Source organism: Leptosomus discolor, chromosome 1, assembly GCF_034619465.1.
Source record: "Leptosomus discolor isolate bLepDis1 chromosome 1, bLepDis1.hap2, whole genome shotgun sequence".
NCBI classification, from domain to species: domain Eukaryota; kingdom Metazoa; phylum Chordata; class Aves; order Leptosomiformes; family Leptosomidae; genus Leptosomus; species Leptosomus discolor.
In genome coordinates, this window is record NC_141391.1 from 10794132 (window position 1) to 10816071 (window position 21940).

Below are 21940 nucleotides of genomic sequence, written 5' to 3' on the forward strand. Positions count from 1 at the left end.
GAGACAGACTGACAGCAATGGAGCTGTGTGCCTTATTGTCAGTGAAATTCTTCATGGGGTTGCCAAAGTGAAATGTGGTGTAGTCTGGAATTCATTCCATCTGAGCAAGAATGCGTTTATGCTCCTGCTGGTTGGGGTGGCCTGTTGGCAGCAGGACAGGCAGTAGATTGGAGAGGGTCTTCACCTTTCTTAGATTGGGATGGCAGTAGTACCCAGCGAAGGGCACGTTTATTGGACATACAGAAAAAAATGTTCATCTGTGGCCGCATTTAAGGTATGTTACCCAGTGTATTTGATGGAAAGTGGTGACCGTAATTACAGATGCATTGTCATACATATACAAGGGTAGAGTTTTAGGTCTTACAGGCTGTCTTAGCTGTGCTGTTTCCTAACCTGAGTCTTCACCTGGGAGTCTTATTGGGCAGTTTTATTTTCTACGTCATGTTTTGCCTGTTCTCACTACCTGGCTATGTGTATGCATATGTATATGTGTATGCAATTGCATTTAATTTGCTATAATTCTTCCTTAATTTTGGTTTTTCTGAAGATATCTGTAATTAAAGTAATGGCTGGGTAGTGACTTTTATGTACTACTACTTCTTGGTGGCTCAAATAGCTGCCCATAACAAATCTGGTAACATTTGATTAACACAGTGCTACATACATAATGAAAATACTGTCTCCTTTCCACACATTGGGACTAAAAATGAGTTTTCCAACATGCTCTGAAAGCAAACAAGTTTAGGCTTAGTTGGAGCTACTGGTAAATAAAACCAGTCATTTCTGTATGTGGTTCATCCACTTATGTAAACTTATTCAAATGTGTGTGTCTGGTTTAAATTTTTTTCACTGTGATTATTATTCTGGACTCTGTGCGTGTGTGTAAAAATGTGTTAGGGTCTCACAGGATTTTTTTATATTACAAAAATGTTTATACATACATCTATATAGTTATGCATATGTGCATCTATGTGCACATGCATACATACTACACATTCACTCGTAAAAATATGATCCAAAACTGGTGCACTTGTGTGGGGGTGTGTGTGTGTGTATAGTGTTCTCACTTTCTGTTTTGTTAAATATATAACGACCAGTTATTACATACATTTTATTTTTAATTAGAAATTTAATAAGTAATTTTGACATAACACTTCACAGTACAGTTTTTATCTCTTGATCAACCATTTCCTGTTTTCTCTCTCTGTCACAGGGTGAAAGAATGATGTGATGGAGGTGAATATGGGCCGCTGGTCAGGCTCACGGCCACCTCCGTCATGCCTTGCCCTTTTGATTGTCAAGCTCCTGGCCTCCATTTGCCAGGTAGTTCACGGGACCACCCTGCTTGGCTTTCACTTTACACATTCCACTTACAATGCTACGGTGTACGAGAATTCAGCAGCCAGGACCTATGTCAACAGTCAAACGAGGATGGGCATTACCTTGGCTGACCTTTCATGGGATATCAAGTACAGGATAGTGTCTGGTGATGATGAGGGCTTTTTTAAAGCAGAAGAAGTCATCATTGCTGACTTTTGCTTCTTAAGAATAAGGACTAAAGGTGGGAATTCTGCTATATTGAACAGAGAAATCCAGGACAACTATTTATTGATGGTGAAAGGGTCTGTCAGAGGAGAGGACTTAGAAGCATGGACAAAAGTGAACATCCAGGTTTTGGATATGAATGACTTAAGACCTTTGTTTTCACCAACTACGTACTCTGTCACGATAGCGGAAAGCACTCCTTTAAGGACTAGCATTGCACAGGTGACCGCAACAGATGCGGATATTGGGTCCAATGGTGAATTTTACTATTACTTCAAAAACAAAGTTGATCTCTTCTCAGTTCATCCTACAAGTGGTGTTATCTCCTTAAGTGGCCGGTTAAACTATGATGAGAAAAACAGATACGATCTTGAGATTTTGGCTGTGGACCGTGGGATGAAACTTTACGGAAACAACGGCGTAAGCAGCACTGCCAAGCTTTATGTTCACATTGAACGTATAAATGAACATGCCCCAACGATAAATGTAGTAACCCATATTCCCTTCCCATCAGACAAGGAGCCTACCTATGCAGTTGTTAACATTGACGACCTAGATGAAGGAGCCAATGGAGAAATAGAATCTGTTTCAATTGTGGCTGGAGATCCTCTAGAACAGTTCTTTCTTACTAAAGAAGGTAAATGGATGAATGAGTACAAAATCAAAGAAAGAAAGCCTATTGATTGGGACAGCTTCCCGTATGGTTATAACCTTACTCTCCAAGCAAAGGACAAAGGATCTCCTCAGAAATTTTCTGCAGTCAAACTGGTCCACATTGCTAGTCCCAAGAAGGAAAGTGTCCCCATGAAGTTTGAAAAGGAAGCATATGATTTTTTGATCAGTGAATTTTCGCCTCCTGGTGTGGTGGTTGCGGTAGTTAAGCTGATGCCTGAGCCACAGGGTGTGGAATATAGAATATCTCCAAGTGAGGAAGCTGAGTATTTTAAGATCAATCCCAACACAGGCCTTATTACTACTGCTCGTCCTTTGAAAATCATTGAGAAGGACCTCTATGAATTAGAAGTATATACGAACAAAGGTGGTGATTTAAAAGCACAGGTTACTGTCAGGTTAGAAGATGCTAATGATCACACTCCGGAGTTCCAGCAGCCCTCCTACAGCTCGTTTGTCAATGAAAGCGTCCCTGTGGGGTCTAGCGTTTTGGCAGTTTCAGCCGTTGATAAAGATAGAGGAGAAAATGGATACATAACATACAGCATTGCCAGTCTGAACTCACTACCATTTACAATAAACCAGTTTACAGGTGTCATCAGCACATCTGAAGAACTGGATTTTGAGTCTTCACCAGAAAGCTACAGGTTCATTGTGAGAGCTTCTGACTGGGGTTCTCCCTACCGCCATGAAAGTGAGGTGAACGTCACCATATATATAGGCAATGTCAACGATAACAAACCCCTCTTTGAAAAAGTGGCATGTCAGGGAGTGATTTCTTCTGACTTTCCTGTGGGTGGTCACATCACTGCTGTTTCTGCAATAGACATAGATGAGTTAGAGCTTGTGAAGTACAAAATAATCTCTGGAAATGAACTTGGCATTTTTTATTTAAATCCTGACTCTGGTGTCCTGCAACTTAAAAAATCTCTAATTAATTCTGGCATAAAGAACAGCAATTTTGGCCTTAAGATAACGGCAACTGATGGAGAGAACTTTGCTGATACTATGTTTGTTAATATTTCGGTAGTACATGGGAAAGTGTCTTCAAAGACCTTTAGCTGTAGAGAAACCAGAGTTGCTCAGAAGCTAGCAGAAAAATTACTCAAGAAGGCAAAAGCAAATGTGAAACTGAATTTGGAAGATGGTTTTCTTGATTTTTATTCAGTGAACAGGCAAGCACCACATTTTGACAAATCCTTCCCTACTGACGTAAAGGTTTCGGAGGATCTGCCAGTTGGTGCCACCATCCTGAGGATAAAAGCCTATGATGCAGATTCGGGCTTTAATGGAAGAGTACTTTATACAATTTCTGATGGTAATGTAGATAGTTGTTTTGACATTGACATGGAGACGGGGGTACTTAATGTTCTTATGCCCTTGGACCGTGAAAAAACAGAGCTCTATCTCCTTAATATTACGGTTTATGATTTAGGTTATCCACAGAAATCTGCATGGAGACTGTTGACTGTCACTGTGGAGGATGCAAATGATAACAAGCCTGTTTTTTTACAGGACAGTTACTCAGTTAATATTTTGGAAAGTACAAGTCTTGGTACAGAGATTATCCAGGTAGAAGCCAGAGATAAAGACCTAGGATCTAATGGTGAAGTGACTTACTCAGTACTAACAGACACCCAGCAATTTGCTATCAACAGTTCCACGGGAATGGTGTATGTGGCCGATCAACTGGATCGGGAATCAAAAGCAAACTATACACTGAAGATCGAGGCTAGGGACAAAGCAGAGAGTGGCCATCAGCAGTTTTCAGTTGTGCCTCTAAAGGTTTTTTTGGATGATGTCAATGATTGCTCTCCAGCCTTTATACCATCCAGCTACAATGTGAAGGTCCTTGAGGACCTGCCAGTTGGCACTGTCATAGCTTGGTTGGAAACTCACGATCCAGATCTCGGCTTGGGAGGCCAAGTCCGTTACTCGCTGGTGAATGATTACAACGGGCGGTTTGAGATAGACAAAGCGAGTGGCGCCATCCGCTTGAACAAAGAGCTTGATTATGAGAAGCAGCAGTTTTACAACCTGACTGTGCGTGCAAAGGACAAGGGGCGCCCCGTTTCTCTCTCTTCTGTTTCTTTTGTGGAAGTTGAAGTGGTGGATGTTAATGAAAATCTCTATACCCCCTATTTTCCTGACTTTGCTGTCATTGGATCTGTAAAGGAAAACTCCCGCATTGGTACAAGTGTTTTGCAAGTTGTTGCTCGAGATGAGGACTCTGGAAGGGATGGAGAGATCCAGTATTCCATCAGGGATGGTAGTGGCCTGGGGAGATTCAGCATAGATGAAGAAACTGGTGAGTGTGTTACTAATTTCCTTTTCCCTTCATAGAGGTTTTTGCAAAAGCAAAGCCGAGGCATAATTATTTTCTACCCTTAGCAAGAAGTTCAGTTCTTCTTTACAGGCAAGATAAAATTATAAATAAGGGTTTTCTAGGCACAGCAGTGACATGACTTAATTACCTGGTTACATTCATCACTCTGTGGGTGTGAAATAATACACATTCCTTTTCAGCAGCTATGTGATGACTCCATTTAGAAGGCAGGGATAGTTACGGGAATGACTCACTTGCAGTCACTGTATTATCTGTTGATCGTTGCAGATTACTCAGGTCACCTCCACAGAGTCACAACACTTATGACCTTGAATGCAGCGTTAAACCCAATGAAAGGAAATAAGGAGCATGAAACAAGAATTATTTCATCCTAACACCTGTTTGTGGTCTTGTTCTTACTGTTGTTGCAGGTCATTTTTCATGGGAGTTAGCAGTCTGGAATGATAATGTCATTCTGTATAATATGTTTTCTTCTAGTACGGCGTTCATCAGTGTTGGCATGCTTGTGTAAAGGTAGAAATACAGGGAAAGATGCTTAACTGTAAACCAGCTGTGCTAGCTTTCCTTTGGTGGCGATGGTATTACGAACACCGATGTTAGAAAACAGTATTAATAGAGTGAAATTTTTTAAGATGTTGAACTTCACTATCACGACACCATATTGGAAAATGTGGAAAATAAAAAGTATAAAAGGCTGTCTAATAAAACACTTAACAAACTGGCTGTTTAAATGTCTGATAGCTGTTGGGAGTAATGGTGCAGCTGTGGTACTAGAGTAGTGAGGAAATTAGAAAATATTAGTCAACAGTTTCAGAAATTATATTAAATATGTTACGTCTGTGGGTTTACTGTGGTTTAAGCAGACTTTGTATGTCTTTTTCTAAAGCTTTTAATTGAGAATGTGGTATTAAAACATAAGATTAAAATGTATGTTTTGGCAAATTCAAACTGTTTAATCAAATGTCAGCTTTCTAAACTGAACATTATGAAAAACAGACGACATTACAAATGCTGTGGATTGCGTCTGAACATAAGCAGTGAAAAATATTTTTGTTCTATTTGTGCTATAGTCTCTTGGCTGCAGCTGTGCACAGATGATACAGTTAAAACCTTGTGTCCGTAAATGTCAGACTTGAGTGTCAGAATTAAAGAGGGCACCTGCTCTAATTTCCAGAAATATTAAGAACTCACATATCCTACGTTGAAGGCATTCCAGCAACATTATGTGGATAGTTGAACATGAGTTTAATTTTAAGCTCCTGCATTTTAAAATTTTGGCCTATCTTCTTAACGAGTGGCATCAACTTCAGCTAAATGGGTTCTTTATAAAGCAATGGGAGATTGGTCCAAATGTTGCAGTATTGCTCTGGAGATCTCAGGATTCAAAACTTGTTGAACTGAAAGGAATTGTTAGGGAGAGTAAGTTAGTGCATATTGCTCATTAATAAATTAACCAGAGTTTTTACCTTGTGCCTAGACTAGTAGGGGCAATAGCCTATAATAAGTTAGGGCCCCCATTCACTAAAACGCAAATCATGTTTAGACATTGTACTCAATATTCCACATTAAACATACTTGGTTTCTTTCCAGAATTGAAATCTGGTTTGTGGGGGCTAGGAAACCCGCAACCTGCTGAACTTTAGAAGTTGCAAATTCACAAGTATTTTCATGAAGACAAACCAACCTGTGCTGTTTCACTAAACTGCTGTAGAAGACATCTGATAATCCAGCAGATTGAAAGACTTTTGGATTCTTCTGGTTTGCCCAGCTGGTCAATACAAGTTAAGCCTTCTTGAAACCAACTCAGAGAACACTTGGGTGCATAGCTGCAGCCACAGCAATGTGGAGAGCAGGGCTTGGGGGTTCAGGAGTTACTCCGAGTCACGCTTGTTGTAACGTGAGTACAGAATTTGACCTGCTGTGTCAAATAGGACACAACATTAATACTCTGCTATTGAACTGGTGGCAACTTAAATGCTGCTGAATGATGAATCAGCTTTCTAGCTGTAGAAAAGAGCTCAAGTCACATACTGAATTAATTTACAAAGAGATAGCTGTTTATTTACTTTCAGCACAGTTAATTTGTCACTTTTAAACGGACCGACTCTATTGGCTTATGCACTGTCTCTCCTGAAATTTGTGAAGGTAAGCAGGAGCACAAAGTACAACAAATCAATATTTTTGGCTGCTGCCTTAATGAAAAGAAGACTGCAGTATCCATTATAATCATTAGGATGTAAACTGGGCCAAATTCATCCTGATACGTGAGCAGGCTGGACTCCAAGCAAGTCTGTGCTTTCAGCAAAATTCTGCTTGAGTGCATTTTTTTAATTCTTCTTCAATATTCCATCTCAATGGTAGCACCCTGTGTGCTGAGTGAGATATGCCTGTGCTTCCCTGAGGCATGTTGATACTGCAGAGATACCCGAAGAGGAGCTGGCCTACATGGATCCACACCACACCATGCTGCAGCACACTTGTTGACACAGCAGCTTTGTTCTTGTTCATCTACAGGCGTATACAGGTGCATATAGGTGTATCTAACTCTTATCAACCTTGACCTGGCTTTTGGTGTGGGTTCCGCACCAGGCTGTTCTCCATTCAGGTCTGAACAGTGGTTCGTGGTCAGTGAGCTTGGCAGTCTCCTCTGTGTTGGCCAAATGGATCTCTCTGCATAGGATAAATGTGCAAATCCTGGTGCTGTCGCAGTTTGGTAAGACGTGTGCCATGGGGGCGAGCATGGGATTTCCTTCCAACAGTGCAGCTCTTTGCCTTGTGTTGTAGAGAATCATTTTGAGGATTATCGTTGTGATACACCACTCACTGCTAAATACTCTAGTTCATATGTGTTGGTAACCAGAAGCGTAGTGAGTGTTTTACAGCTAGAACTATTTGATGAAGTAAGATTTTTACATGCAGTTGGTCCCACAGTCTTGTGAATCTATTCCAAATTTACTTCAGTGGATTTACTCCCCTTTTCCAGGAAGCAGAGCCGGTACAAATTTGTAAATCAATAAAAACGCCTGAAGTAGAAGGTAGCAGTTCCTGACCTCCTCCAACTCCATCCCTAGTTTCTCACTAGTACCTTAGCCAGCAGACTAAATTTCTTGTGGGTTTACAACTCAACTCATGATTCATAGCTAAAAAACTAGTTTAAGACTTTTCTAGACATTAAAAAAAAAAAAGGAAAAGGAATGGATTTTTAGTAGAGAACCCTTGTTGATTCCTACCTCGATGGAGATTGAGTTTCACTAACACAGGTGTGTGGTTCAAACTCATTGATTTTCTGTCTCCGTTGGCCTATTTATTGACTCTTGGTATAAACGTCATAAGCTTGCCATTTAAGATCCCTGCACAGAGGGACACTTAATGTAATCATACCATTTATAGATTCTCTTTTTCCTTTTGTCTCCCATTCAGAACTGCTTTTTCTTTTTTTTTTTGCATCCCTCTCATTCTCTTGGACTCTATCTATGTGATGAAATATGGTCATCTAGTCAGAACTAGTCACTGCAGGCTTTCCTTATAGTCAACAGAGAAAAATGGGCAATTGAGAAACATGATTCATTTTACCCTAAAGTAAAAATATGAAATAAGTTGGATGAATCATGCTTTAAAAATGTGCAAAGGTCTCTGTATGACTAGCTTAGAGGTAGAGGTCTACACTAAACACCTTGCTTCAGTCAAATGTAACACATGCCTATTAACTGTAAACTAAAAGAAAGGAATATATGCTGTCAGGTTTACATGCTAAGTAATTTATGATGACTCCTCTCTACCGGATTCCTGTTTTTAGCCTAATTTCAGGGAATTGTCTCTTAGTATGAAACCCATGCATAAATACACTTCTAGAAATAAAAAAGTGGAAAGAATGTTAAGAGTGTAGGGGATGAGAGTTATGCAACTAATGTTTTAGGATTTTTAATTTTCTGAGAATACAGTGCTAGACAGAGCATCCGGCCTTCTTTTCTATCTATAGAAAGTCATCAAGATCTGATGCTTTGATCTTACTTGTGGAAGTGGGTGGTAACCTTCCCCTTATGCAACTCAGGGGCTATGGAGATGCTTGAGCCATTTCTTCATCTCTAGTACTGCTTCCCACCTGGTGTGTTCCTCCACATTCCTTGCCAGTCTGCTAATTGCAGTGCCTTAGAAAAGAATTGTGTAAAAAACCCCCTCTATGTTTCCAGATTGTTGTAACACAAAATGGGCAGAGATCTGTTAAATATTTTTATGGGATGACAGTGTGTGCTGAGTTTTCATCATAGGGATAGCTCTAATAGGTATAACTACTCTTCTGGAAATGATCTCTGTCAGAGGTCCTCTACTGCCTTCTTAAAAGCCTGGGTTTTCTCAGCTCCAGCAGATACACCCTCATAGTGCTCATACCACAGCAAAATGGTGTATTTTTGCTGTCTCAGGAGCTGGTGTTGAGTCCAGTAAATGTATGTGGGTTTATGATACCACCTACCTTGGTTGACTAAATACCATCTAGCAGTACCTCTTTTCTGGCTGCAGTGGGGACTTGGGTAACTAGCAAGACTTCCTGACTTTTCGAAAGATTGAGTTAGGTGAAATCAGTCCTATCCTAAATGCTGACGTCTTCCTTCTCATTTTTTAATGATTTGTGGTTTAGCTAGACAACATTTTTGACTCAAGCTCCGCTTTTGAGTCTGGCATGTGTTTCTACTCTGTGCACAGTTGATGTAACAGCCTGGCACCCAATGAGTTTCTATATTTACCCCTACGCTACCCACAGGCGTACTAGCAATAACAAATGAATGAAATGAGTTCTAGAGGAGCAGAGAGACTAGACACACTCAGCATCTTCTACTGCAGAGAATTCTGTAGAGTTGATCAGAGTCAGTGTGGCAGTGCCCCGGGATGCAGGGAATGACTAACTCCATTGCATAGGTGGGAGAACTGAAGCACTAATTTTTTGGCTGATTCTCAGGAAAGGAGTGAAACATCTTCTGAAGTCCCTTTGGAATTGAACACGGAGATAAAATAGTGGTATTAATTAAATGCTTAGTGGATCTTTAGTGTTCTTGCAATGCCCATAAGCATGGGCTTAAACAACGCTTTCAAAGCTTACTAACCTCATTTCCTAGGGTTTTTCAGCAGTCTGAGTCCCCTAATTTTCATTGGGACTTCAAATTTAGGCATTAGCTGGCACTAATTTCCACCCCCGTAGAGGCCCTCTGATAAGAACACAAGATGGAGATGACCCTATTAACTTGTTATCTTTAGGTGCGTTTTCAGCCCCGAAATTCAAATTAATAAGTCAAGCCTGTCTTTTACAGCACTTACATCTTGAAGATACTCTTAAATGGAGCTGAAGTTCAAATTAGTACAGACTCCATAGATTTATTTATGGTGCCAAGGACAGCAGACTGATCTTTATTTTGATACCTTTTATGGTACCTCAAGAGTGATGGAAATCCCTGACAAACTGTGGCTGGAGTCTAAAAAGAAGCCAGTTGGTGTTGGAAAATCCTAATCATGACTTCAAACGGCTAATAATGGAAACTAGAAACACCAGATGATTTAGTTTACAATAAAGCAGATCTGCCTGCACTGTTATATCTGTTTGGCAGAAGGGAATAAATTTATTGCTTCAACTCCTTGCATCTTGTCTTCTAAAATAGTTTTTGGTTATTGTGTATGCAAGTTCAGGATGCTTTCATTTGTTACAATTGGAGTGATCTGATAAATATTTATGTGGGACCTTTACTAGCATTTCCTTGAAACAAAATCAAGTAAAAACATGGTTGTGATACAAGATTTTTTTCCCCCCTCACTTGTTTAATTTTATGAAAACATGTAGAAGCTAGTGAGTAAATCTGGGCAGACTCACTGGTAGAATTGAATTCATTGTAGAGTTTTGAGGCATTAGTATTACAGATGTTCTTGATTTGCTTGGTGAGTGTAGGCAAATTTCATTGCCCAGAGCCAGTATTCTGGAGCCACTTAATTATCCCAGGCTTCTAAAATCAGTTTTCAGAGTAACTTCAGGCCATATGAAAGCAGTGCCAGTGGGCGTTGCTGGGAGGTGGCTCAGGAAAGGGGGATGCTCGTGGGGGAGGTGCTTGCAGTGGCGGCTCAGGACTGGAGGTTGTCAGCCCTCAGCCTGGCCATGATGGCTCTCCTGAATAGCCTCTCTGGGAAGGAGCGTGCCAGACAGATCACAGAGCACGGTCCTTGCCAAAATCTGGTCTGTCATCCTGTATCTGTGTCAGGCATGAATAAAGCATTCCTGGGAGCAGCTATTTCTGAGTCTGTGGTACTGCGTTATCGTTCTGTGAGTTATCTCTGGCAGCTTTTAATGGTGCAAGCTTTCCTTCATTTATGATTTCCAATTTTAGCAAAGTAATTGTTAACATTTTTCTTTTTCTTTGAAATTAGTTGTGGTGGAAAACCAAGTTTTTTTAATAAATTCTGTCTGTGTGTTTATAATTTCCCTGTCATTCGTAGCTGCAAATTAGTAAAGGAACAAGGCTTGTCTTGGTTTCACTGGAGTGAATTTGTTTGACTTCTTACTTAGTAATATGAACCCTAAAACAATGCATCAACTTACAAAAACACTTACTTTAAAGGGCCCTTAGTATCATTCTGACATACTTTCAAAGTTTCCTAAGTAAGACCAGTCATGCAGAATTGTTCCATTTGAGCTGTTCAGCTCTCTTGGCTTTATACTGCATAAATAGACTCACAATGTACAATTTTTGTAGCTGGCTGTAATTTGCATGTTTTCCATTCTTTGGAAAATTTTTAGAGAATCTTCTTTATTATTTAGGATGCTCCTGATGATAGGACATTTTGTCTCAATCTCAGAGTAACTTATTTATTAATAAAAACCATGCAGTTTGTATTTCCTCCTGTCACCTTTATCACCCTTGAGATTTGTTTCCAAGAGTTTTTTGTATTATCGTGTGTTCTGTTATTCTCTCCCTTAGTGTGTAAGACCAGAAGTGACCCTACATTATCCTGTGCATCATTGTCCATTAAATTATACCCAGGTGCTCCTCCAGAGAGCTTATGCCCAAAGTGCCAGCGATGGGATCAAGCCACAAGGTAGTCAGTCAGGTGATACTATAGAAAATTGACTTCCGGTATCTGGTGTTCATTCTGAGCATCTGAGCACCAGCTTTATACTGGCATCACTTCAGACCATGATCTTCTTTCCTACGTAAGCAATTCGTGGTAGTTCAGAGGAAACTGGAGAAAAATCCATTCTTAGCTGTTTCAAAGCACCAGTGGAAGCTCAGGGGCATTGAGAAGTGATGTTAATGCAGAACCACAAGCCTTACGAGCATGTGGAGGGCAATATGAGCTGTCCTGTCCTTCTGGAACGTACAGAGGAGGGTGTTTCAACAGTGTCTAAGATTATGGGGAGCCACTTTGGTGTACTGCCTAATCCTTTCCTGAAACAAGTCCAAGAGAGAGAAATCTCCGGTGGCAAATAATGTTAAGTATATATCCTGCTGTTAGACTGTTGTAGCAGGTTGTGTGGATTTTTAGGGAGCAGTAGAAGTGGACAGAGTTAATCAGGAATTTGTGGGGCTGGTTTGGATCAGAGACAAGTGGTAACATTGGGCTGATAAAAAACAGAAGTCCATGTATCTCTTCCCCTGCTTCAGTACATAGGCAGGCTCCAAGATTTACCTTGGAAGCTGGATTAAAAGGTACTTTTTACAAAGCTGTTTGCAGTTCAAGGCCTACAAGTAGTAGTGAAGTGGGCACTTCCTTGAAAAGCTCTTCCAATCTTTCATTGCTCTCATTACTAAAAGATCGTGTTGTATTTTAAGGTTGTTTGCCTAATTTCAGTGTTAAGGTCTTGGAACTTGTTAGGTCTTTGCCAGAAATGTAAAAATAAAATATTAATAAAAAAAACATCCTTCCACTGTCAGATCTCTTTCTATTCATGTGTACATGTTTACCTGAAAATAGATGTTTGGAGATGAGCTTCTATAACTCACGGAACAGATTCTTTTAATCTGTAGTCTGCTGTTTAATGTAAACATCTTTATTACATTTTGTACACTTATGGTGTCTTATTAGCATTGAAGTGTTGCCAATAAGAAATAACTGAGAGAAAGCCAAATAGAGTGCATGTCGGGAGGGAGTTTTCATTGCACTTGGTTTGTATTAGGTGTTCACAGTAATAGATTTTTGTCTTTCTCAAAGTTAAGTCATCCACTGGCATTGACTTGGTCAGTTTGCCTGTGACTAATAAAAAAGGGGTGGATCTGTTCAGTTGTGGTTAGGAGTTTGTCACATCTTTCTTTTTTTCTGGGGACATTTTGAGGATATCTCTGCAGGCTTTGCACCTCCAGTGTTTTGCAGAGCATGGGGCAGGGATGTGGGGTGGAAAGCTGCATGATCTCTCATTGAGCCCTGAGCTACCCTCCCTGGCATTGTAATTAGGCAACATGAGGATTAAGTTGGACAGATTACATGGGGCAGTGTTCATCTTATATGGCTTTGCTTCTGTGGTTGAGTGTCTCACATAGGGTGGACGTGGTTGAGTGTCTCACATAGGTTGAACGTGAACGTGGTGCTCAGCTAAGGTGAGGCGAGTCCTGCCCCAGGTGGTGGTAAAAGGTGGTTGGGTGAGTCCTGCCAATGGTACCTACCTTCTGCTCAGGCAAGTGTTGCTGCAGTGTACTGTGGGAGCGGGAGGTGTGTGAAGATGTAGGACTGTGCTTGGTTTCCTCCGTGCTCTCTGCATTGGGGGAGCAAGAAAGAAAATGGGGAGCGTGGGTCTGCAGAGAGCTGTGGTACCCTTCAGCACATCCCCGATCTAAATGACTGGGGACATCAGGACATTCTGCAGAGCTTACTTGCCCCTCCATTTAGACACATATGTTGATTTTTTGCTCTTTGATGTCTGTACCATGTCCCGAAGGTACTAACCAAACAATATCTTTGTAGCCAGCTATGTCTCAATTTTGCAGATGTTCCCCGCTGGTGACAGTCTAGTTACCACAAGACCCCCTCAAGAGGGAGGCAGCCTGAAGCTGCTTCTCTGAGGAAATGCTTTTCAGTTACTTTGATGATATTTACATCTTGGAGTTCAGCAAAATGTACTCACTGTACAAGTGACAGTTCTCCGAGGTGATGGACTGGAGAGGTGTGGAGCTCTGGGGCTAAGGAGATACTGAGGTTGGGGTCTGGCTCGAGCTAGGTGACTGCTTTTGCCAGTGCAAATCAGTTTTTAGTTATAAATTTGAACTCATGGCCGTTAGCACTGATTCTTAAGGAATGAAATTAAATTTTCCTGCTTTAATTTATGTCACGACTAATTATGAAGAAGTGTTTACATTGGCCTGAGAGTAATCTGATTGTATGTGGTTTCAATAGCTCTCTGCTTCCACAGTGTAATGGATAGATCTGCCAATCTTTCACAATTGAAGCCTTTGTTTTTTCAGTTTTACTAAAATTTGCATAGCAAATTAATTTCTGATTTTAGATCATTGCAGCCCATAATGAATTATATCCATAATTATTTGGGGATTTTTCCTTTTCATGGGGAAGTTTTACTGTGAATTCTTGTTCTGGAAATGTAACTTTACACATAGGTCATTAAAAATAGTTTTGCTTCTCACTACTGTTTCAGTTTATAAGGTAAAAATTTTGCAAAAAGAAAAAAAACAAACCCTAACTGTGGATCAGTTAAATTTTTAATAACTTTTTTTCCCCCAAAAGCTTTATTTTTATGAGCGAATAACTATGGGATTTAATTAAATTTGCCAGGATACTTCACAGTCCCCGAACACCTTTCATCTAAAGTACACAAATTATTTTTCACATTTTAATGAAGGAAGCTCTTTGATGTACAACGTTTATGTAGTTTCCTATTTTATGGAAAGGGTGTGAGAGGTGTAGATAAGTTAATAGTTTGATTCTCTTTCTTTGTGTGTGTGTGTGTGTGACAACGTAGAAATTCATTAAAAACAGTGGGAACTTGAGGTGTTCAGCATCTCTGTGATGAAGCTGTATTTGGCCATAATGTACAGTGGCAAATGGGACAGATTTTTCTGACTCCTAGCATGTCTTACCATGGGAGACCACCCTCCTTACGCTATACAGGGTCTTGGAGCTGGTTTTAAAAAGATTGGATTTTATTGTTTCTTCTTGGGATGGTCCATAAGGATGAACTGGTTTGTGCTGCACTATGCTGGCTATAGGAGCTGGGTTTTTTTTTACTTTGCCTTAATTATCATTAAGCAGTAACTCTTAGGTGACGGCAGATAGCAATCCAAGCCACTATCAGTGGTTAATGTAGCTTCCTCTGGGATGATAACCTTCTGTTTTGCTATGAGAGAAAGAGCACTGGATAGTTATAAACACCAGCAGCATGACCTGGTCCAGGGATAGCTGGAGTCCCTGGGCTGCCTGTGGTGGCTCTCGGGGCTGCTGGCAGCTGGAGGGGGATCAGAGTGAAACCTCAGCGGGACTTTGGGGCTGATTCTTCTGGGCGGCGCTGGGTGCTCTGAGCAGCTGTGGATCATTCCCAGGGATGGGGCAGCCTCCCTCACTTTAACCTTTCCCAGCACTGCTCTTCAGAGGCACTCACCTCATCCTTCTCCTTAAGGAAATCCTGAATACAGCAGATTCGTCCCACATGAGCTGCTTCTGTTAGAAGCCTAACAAACTTTTAATGTGTGATTCTTTCCTGTCACAGTACTAGGGAGTGGAAGTGTGTTCTGTGCCTTCGGTACCTACCTGCAGAGCAAATTAATGGTGTGTCTTCACCTCCACGATGAGCAGTTACACCAGCCATTTGCTAATGAGATGAGGTGCTTTTTGCAAGCGTGAGGCTTCTTTGCATCCCAGTGTGGCTCAACTTTTAAGTTAAAGATAATCTTCCTTTTAGCAACGTGTAGTTCAGTGTGGGCAGCAAGCTTCATCTGAGGTGTGAAGTGTACTTCTGGAGAAAGGCAAAGCAATCAAAAAGGAAGATTGTGCCTACAATGACATTTGGAGAAGAGATGGGGACTGCTTATGAGGTAGGAACACGACTGGCATTTAGTTGTGCTGGCTGAAGGGTAAATGGCAAAATCTGTTTAATAAATGTGACCTAATGAATTTAGGACTCTTAACTCTAGAGTTTGGCCCCCCATCAATTTATTGTCAAAACCCATTGCTGCTTCCCTCTGAAGATGGAAGGTAGTATCTAAATTATGTCTGAATTATCTGAGCTGTAAATATTGAATTTTTTTGGTACTGGAAGTAGAAAGAAACTATTCTGCTAGTGAAGGTTGCTGGCTGTAGCCGTTGCTGCAATGCAAAGGGCTGTACTCCTATATTGTTAGGAGCACAGAAGAGTTTGTGTTGTCTTTGTGTAAACATACCAGTGTTTAAAACTTTTTGCATATGTTTTATCTCTTTCGTGAGGATTTCCTTTAATTGCTTAATCTTTCATAATGAACATTAATCTGTCACTGGCAAAGATAAAATCCAGCTAATTCTCAGAAAATCTGTTTCTCTTTCTCTGTACCCACAAATTAAAACTCCTCTGATACCAGATAGAAGCTCTGTCTGGATATTGAACATGGTCAGAAATAACTATTTGGTCACAGGGAGGGTCACCGGGCTGCTTTACACCGTCAATCGTAATCCAGCCCACTTTGACAAGAGGGTTTGGACTCTCCTGGAAAGCCCCTGGAGGGGATGGGAACCTCTGGCAAAGGAGCTGTGATCTCCTTCACTAGTCACCTCGATCCAGGAGATACCATCTTCCACAGTGGGATTCCTAAAGGGCTGATCTATACAGAAAAAAAACCCTCCATCTTTTGCTGTATTAACTTGAATTGCTTTTGAAGAATCCCATCTTTTCAGTAAAACAAGGCTGCAATTCCCAGCTCCCTTTAAACCTGGCATGTGTCCGTTCTGAACACAGTAGAGGCAGCCCATTCCTGGTCCTGACTGCTGTTTCCTACCACCTCCCTGCAGTGGCTCTGTTTTTTTCACACAGCCAGTTGGTAAACCAGTTCAAGAAAGCAATGAGAGAACTCATCTTTTTATTGAGAAAAGGAGTGAGGGAGTCAGTTCCCTGGCTGGATTTACGGGACCTGAAAACACTAGGCATTTTGGTGGGGGTAAAGAATGGGGATCAGGTACGAAGCTAAGGGTTGGATTGCCCTTTTGGTAATTGTGACCCTATGGGTTTGAGAGCATTCATGCATGGAGCTGCAGTGGTATAACTCATGTCATTAAAATCCATACTGAGCCATATATAGATATTTACAACATGTCCATACAGGAAATTTGTAATTCCCTGTTTTGTAGAGGTTGCTTGATGAAGAGTCATCCTGATAAACCAGATGTGATTTTAGCAGGATGGAGGAATGGCTTGGAAATAATATGTGTGGAGAGCTTTGTTCTGGCTTTGGTGTGAAAGAGGCAGCTGTGATGGAACGAGCAGGATGTGTGCTAACATGGGGATTTGGTGTGTTAGCTGATTAGGATGTTTATTTGCTATGTGGTGTTTATGGTCTGGGCCCCTGAGCCTCGAGCTGAAATCACAAGTCAGAGCAACTATCAGATGAATAAAGCTGCTTACTACATGTTACAGAGAGAGTTGAAATCCCTCTGGCAGTACGACTAACCTTTTCATGCCTCGCTTTACCTGTCTGTACAATAAGTCTAATGATCATCACATTGTCAAAGGCATTTTTGTGCCAGTTGTGATGCTCGCATGATTAATGGCTTTAAAAAGCTATGAGTGATTTTGATGGAAACATGTATCAAAATGCATTGCAGCAGTTGTGTGTAATGCAGTCACTTGGTATTTAGAGTTGGAGGGTGTTAAAGGAAAAGTCCCTTCAGGACTCACTTCTTTCCCAGTCTAATCTCCAAGAACTGTAGCATCACAGTGACCTATTTATGCTAGTATGTTTATTCCAAATAATTAACTATAGAAATGTTATGTTGGCCACATTGGACATACCCAACAGCTGTCTGCTGACGTTGCCCGATTGTTCCTTTCAGCCGTCCAGGGGTGAGCGATGCTCCAAAACCTGGCTTACTGCAGTGCTGGGTGGAAACTAAGTACAAAAGAACTTTTGGGTTCAAGTGAGATGAATCTTTACTGTTGCTCCCTGCCTGCTGTAACTGCCATGTCTCTTTTGGCCTGACCGAAGGACTGGCCGTAGGTCTGTGCTGCGGGTAGTCCTATGGTGCATCATTTTAAGGGGGTAAAAAATGCAGCTACGGAGGTTTTTTTAGCCATTCTTGCCGGTTGTGAGCTGATGGCTGGAGGTGGAAAGGGCTGTTGGATATTCCCCTTGGTAAAACATTCCCTGTTAGAAATAATGGGAAATCATTTTGGTGGACTCTGGAATTTTTGGAGGAGTTGCGCTCCTGCCCCTCAGGCACTGCAGGAAAAAGCCTCTTGGGTGTTCCTGAGCCAGCTAATGCTTTCTGTGATACCATAAATAATTTATCAAGGGTATGGGGTGAGATGGGGCTCCACTACTAACCAGAACCGGAGGTTTCATGATCCTCTGGATAGTGGGAGGACTTCCAGCCCTGCACGGCTGGTGACACGCCTGTCTGTGGGACAGCAGACAGCAAAGCACGGCAGAAATGTGCAGCTTTTGTGTCCATGACATGGTTTGATGCACACAATGTGAGCACAGCAAGGTGGGAAGGCTGTAGGCGAGGCACACTGGGAGCTCAGTTGATGCTTCTCTCTTCATTTACCTTATTAAATAGTTTTGGCAGCTACTAGCTAACCTGCCTGCTTAGAGTAATTTCTGTGTCAGTAAAGAGCCCTGCCATGGTGTCCTCGTTTTAAATCCAGTGTGAGGCTCACCAGAGAGGTGACAGGACTTAATCTGAGCAACTAATTTCCATTTTTTGGGCTTGGGGCCAGGCGGTTCAAGGCAGCACACAGAAGCCGGGGAAGCAGATTAATGCTGCCTGCAGCACGTGATATTTTGGCTTGAAAATGTGCTGAAAGAACACGTCTAGCATGGCTTCACTGCCTTGCCAAAATGTTTGCCGTGCTATGTGGCATAAAAGATGGTAGTAGTTCTTTTAGGGAGGGATGCTTGGCCGTCCAGTATTCCTCCAATTTTTCCACTCTGTTTCAATAAGTGTATTGTCTTCTATGCTGCAAGCAGAGCTGAAGACCTCTCCTTTCTTTGCCACGTGATGCTTGACCTTCTCTGTTTGTTGGAGTTTTTTGGGGTTATTTTGTTGTTTTTTTTTTTACTTCTATGTGTGGAAGTGTCTTCCTTCCCAGCACAATCTAAATTTAAAGCTATTCCCCATGAAAACCTCTGTTGTCTCCACATTGCAATGCTTTAACTCCAGAACCAATTTTTTTTTTCCTCAGTTTTTTACTAATCTGGAGCCAAAGCTTAGGGCTGGAAATCTTCCTAAAGATATCAGGAATGTATTGCTTATCATGGTTGGGAATAATTTCATGTGACAGTGTTACAACCTGGCCTGGCTGTCTGGGTCAGAGTTTGGTAGTGCAGAAAAAGAATTTTTATTTAATGGAAGGGCCTAAGGACTAGGCAAACCCAAAGATTAGTGATGCTACAGCTTTGATTGAGTTGCTTGATGTCACCGAAGTTCGTTTATTTATTGAATTACGTGTTCTAAAGACGTGGAAGCTTTAGGAGGGAAGATATTACAGAGACTTTAAAGAATTATTAAACTACACGGCAATAAAATGCCTTTCCCTGTCCCTAATGTTTCATATATTGTCTTTTTTGTGTGTGAAAATGGCTTTGTGTTTCTAATCATCTGGTAAGGAAGTAGCTCTCTAGGTAGTGATACTGCTAATGGTGATAAGCAAAAGCAACACAGGGAGGAAACGTGCTGAAGGTAATGTTCCTTGGTCCTTGTCACCAGCCTCCGTTTTGACTTTCTCATTTGTGGTAGCAATGAGCGATGTTAAGAGTGTCTCCTGGGCAACATACTGCCTGTGTGGTGTGATTTATGGACAGCTATTTTAGAGAAGCTACAATATTCTGCTTCATTCTGAAGAGAGCTTTAAAAACATGCAAAAGTTGGGAAAATATTATCTGTCTTCTAAAAACAAGATTCATGAACAGATGTATATATCTATTCTGTCACCATACAGATGGGCAGAAAATGTTTAGTTGTCATGGCAGCGAAATGTACAGTATTGCAGATGAAAAAGAAATATATATTAAAAAAAAAAGTACTGTCTTGCCAGTGGCAGCAGCTGCTGAATTTGAGTTTTATTGTCCTGAATCTTCAACTCAAAATCTCCCAGCTGAAACTTCAACTCAAAATCCTTCAGACCACATTTTTCGTCAGTGGCAATATCTGTGTCCTGTAACCTTCCTGCAATTTGCCTTCAGAGCTCTTCACCCTGGGAGTCATTGGCATTTTCATCTCTAGTTGTTTGTTGGGATGTAGTTTCTCATGTGGGAACTGGACAGTAAGCAGTACATGGATATCTGTATTCTCATGAAGAAACTCTAGATGAATTAATGTTTCTATTTTGTTGTTAATTGAGATTTCTATATTGCTGGGTGTGATGGGGTACATCCTTGATGTTAGGGTGGAATAGGAACTGTTTAGGCTGTAATCAAATTTCCTGTATATAAAATAAGCAGACCTATCTATGTGTTTAGACCCAAGTAAAACATATACAGTGTCTTTTATATTACATTACATACTTCTTGCTAGATAAACTTGACAATATTTTTTAAATCTCACGTTTTGCTATCCTGATTTTTATTTTCCCCACTGCAGATACTTGGAAACAAAACTATAAAACTTCTTTGTGGCTGTTAATTTCCATACCTGCTCTCCTAGGCATGATGTGGCAGAGCAGCTGTAGATTACTACACTGCATGGCCATGTTTTAACTCTCCCTTCAATTGCTTAATTAAATTTACAAAGAAATAGTGTAGCATATTTGTATTATTCATTGGGATATTCTGCTCTGAAAAAAACAGTCCATGAAAATGAAATAAGACAATTCGGAGGACTGTGTTGTGGTCGTGGTTGGGAAAGTGCAGAGTCCCTTGCCCACCAGCATGGGGTCGGTTTGTGCTGAGCACCTGCAGCCCCAGGGGCTCAGGCCATGGCAATGATGGACCTTGAGTGTGGCCTTGGTCCCTTCATAATGTCTGAAATGGGCATACAAGCACCCGTCGGGTCTACACCCCTGCTGCTGCAGAATGCTGCTGTTTTACCTGGGGCACAAGTACAAGGTATGTGCTAATATCAACAGGGATTATGGTGTTTGCCAGTGGGCACATGAAGGGATAGTAGCAATTAAGCAATTGTCTATAGTAAATTCAGAGCCATCATCAAAATTGCTTCTACTGCCGTGTCTTGCTGAACGGTTTTAGGCTGATTTTTAAATTGTTTTCCAAAAAAAAGAGAAGTGAGAATTTATCTTCTATCTGATTTAACTTTTAGGTGCTGGTACCAATTATCTGCTCGGTGGGTTTTGTGTAATATTGCAAATGTTTAGGGTGCATTCTCTTGGTTACTGCAAATGAGGTGTAGCCATTTCCATTTAAATGATTTTTTTTTTCCTTAGCTGCTTGAAGCAGTGTTTCATTTTTGGAATAAATAAATTGAGTGCTAGGCTCTCTGAAGGTCAAAACTGTTTATAGTGCTCTTCCCTGCTTGCTTTTTGTTGTCTCAAAAAAAGAAAAAAATTAAACTGGGTTTCCTAGGATTTTAGGATTAGTTAATGTATTTACCCAGCCTTTAAAAGGTAATTTTCATGGGATAGAGAGATCTTGTTTACAATGTGTATAAAAAGATTAAAAGGAATTAATTTAATTGTGTAAGACTATTAAGTAATCTCTTGCCTTCTGCTGTGAACCTATCATACCTTCAGCTGTGTTGCACTTTCTGTTTCTGCTTCTTCTTAATCTTCAATTAACTAGAAAGCTTTCTGTCATTTTTTAATTCTGTCTCTTACTCCCTTCCAAAGCCATCTCTAGCAAATTCATACATACCCTAGTATGTCCTTCTGTCTGTCACGGGCTTTCTTATTGTCCCTGCCACCAGCATGGGGCCCTTATTCACCTAGATGCTTTTAACCCAATGAAGCCAGTGGGATTTAAGTATCTGTCTGAGTGTTTTGGAATGGGGTTAGCTTTACTGAACTCAGCTCTTCATGAAAGCAGTTTCAGTCTCTGTCTACAGGTGTGTAGATGGAGAGCTGAGCCAGAGAGATGATGCCACTGAGAAGAAAGATGCACTCACAGTCAGATTACAATCACTGAATGTTGAGGAGGCTTCTGTTGGTATGGTTTAGGCTGTTAAATTCCTCTGTAAATCCAAATGGCTATTACCAGAATTCAAATCCAGTGAGCCAGTCATAAGACTGGCCTGTCCTGCTGGGTCCGTTGTCTTCTCTTC

At 41.0% G+C, this 21940-nt stretch overlaps 1 protein-coding gene across 2 annotated transcripts in view; it reads left to right on the plus strand.

The window, feature by feature from the left end:
• The first annotated feature begins 1230 nt into the window (after nt 1–1230).
• FAT3 (FAT atypical cadherin 3) overlaps nt 1231–21940 on the plus strand; it is a 330777-nt gene continuing 310067 nt past the window's right edge. For both annotated transcript variants that reach the window (XM_086481717.1, XM_086481718.1), the window contains exon 1: nt 1231–4525. In XM_086481717.1, coding sequence (XP_086337843.1) covers nt 1231–4525 — 3295 coding nt within the window. The remainder of the gene's footprint in view (nt 4526–21940) is intronic.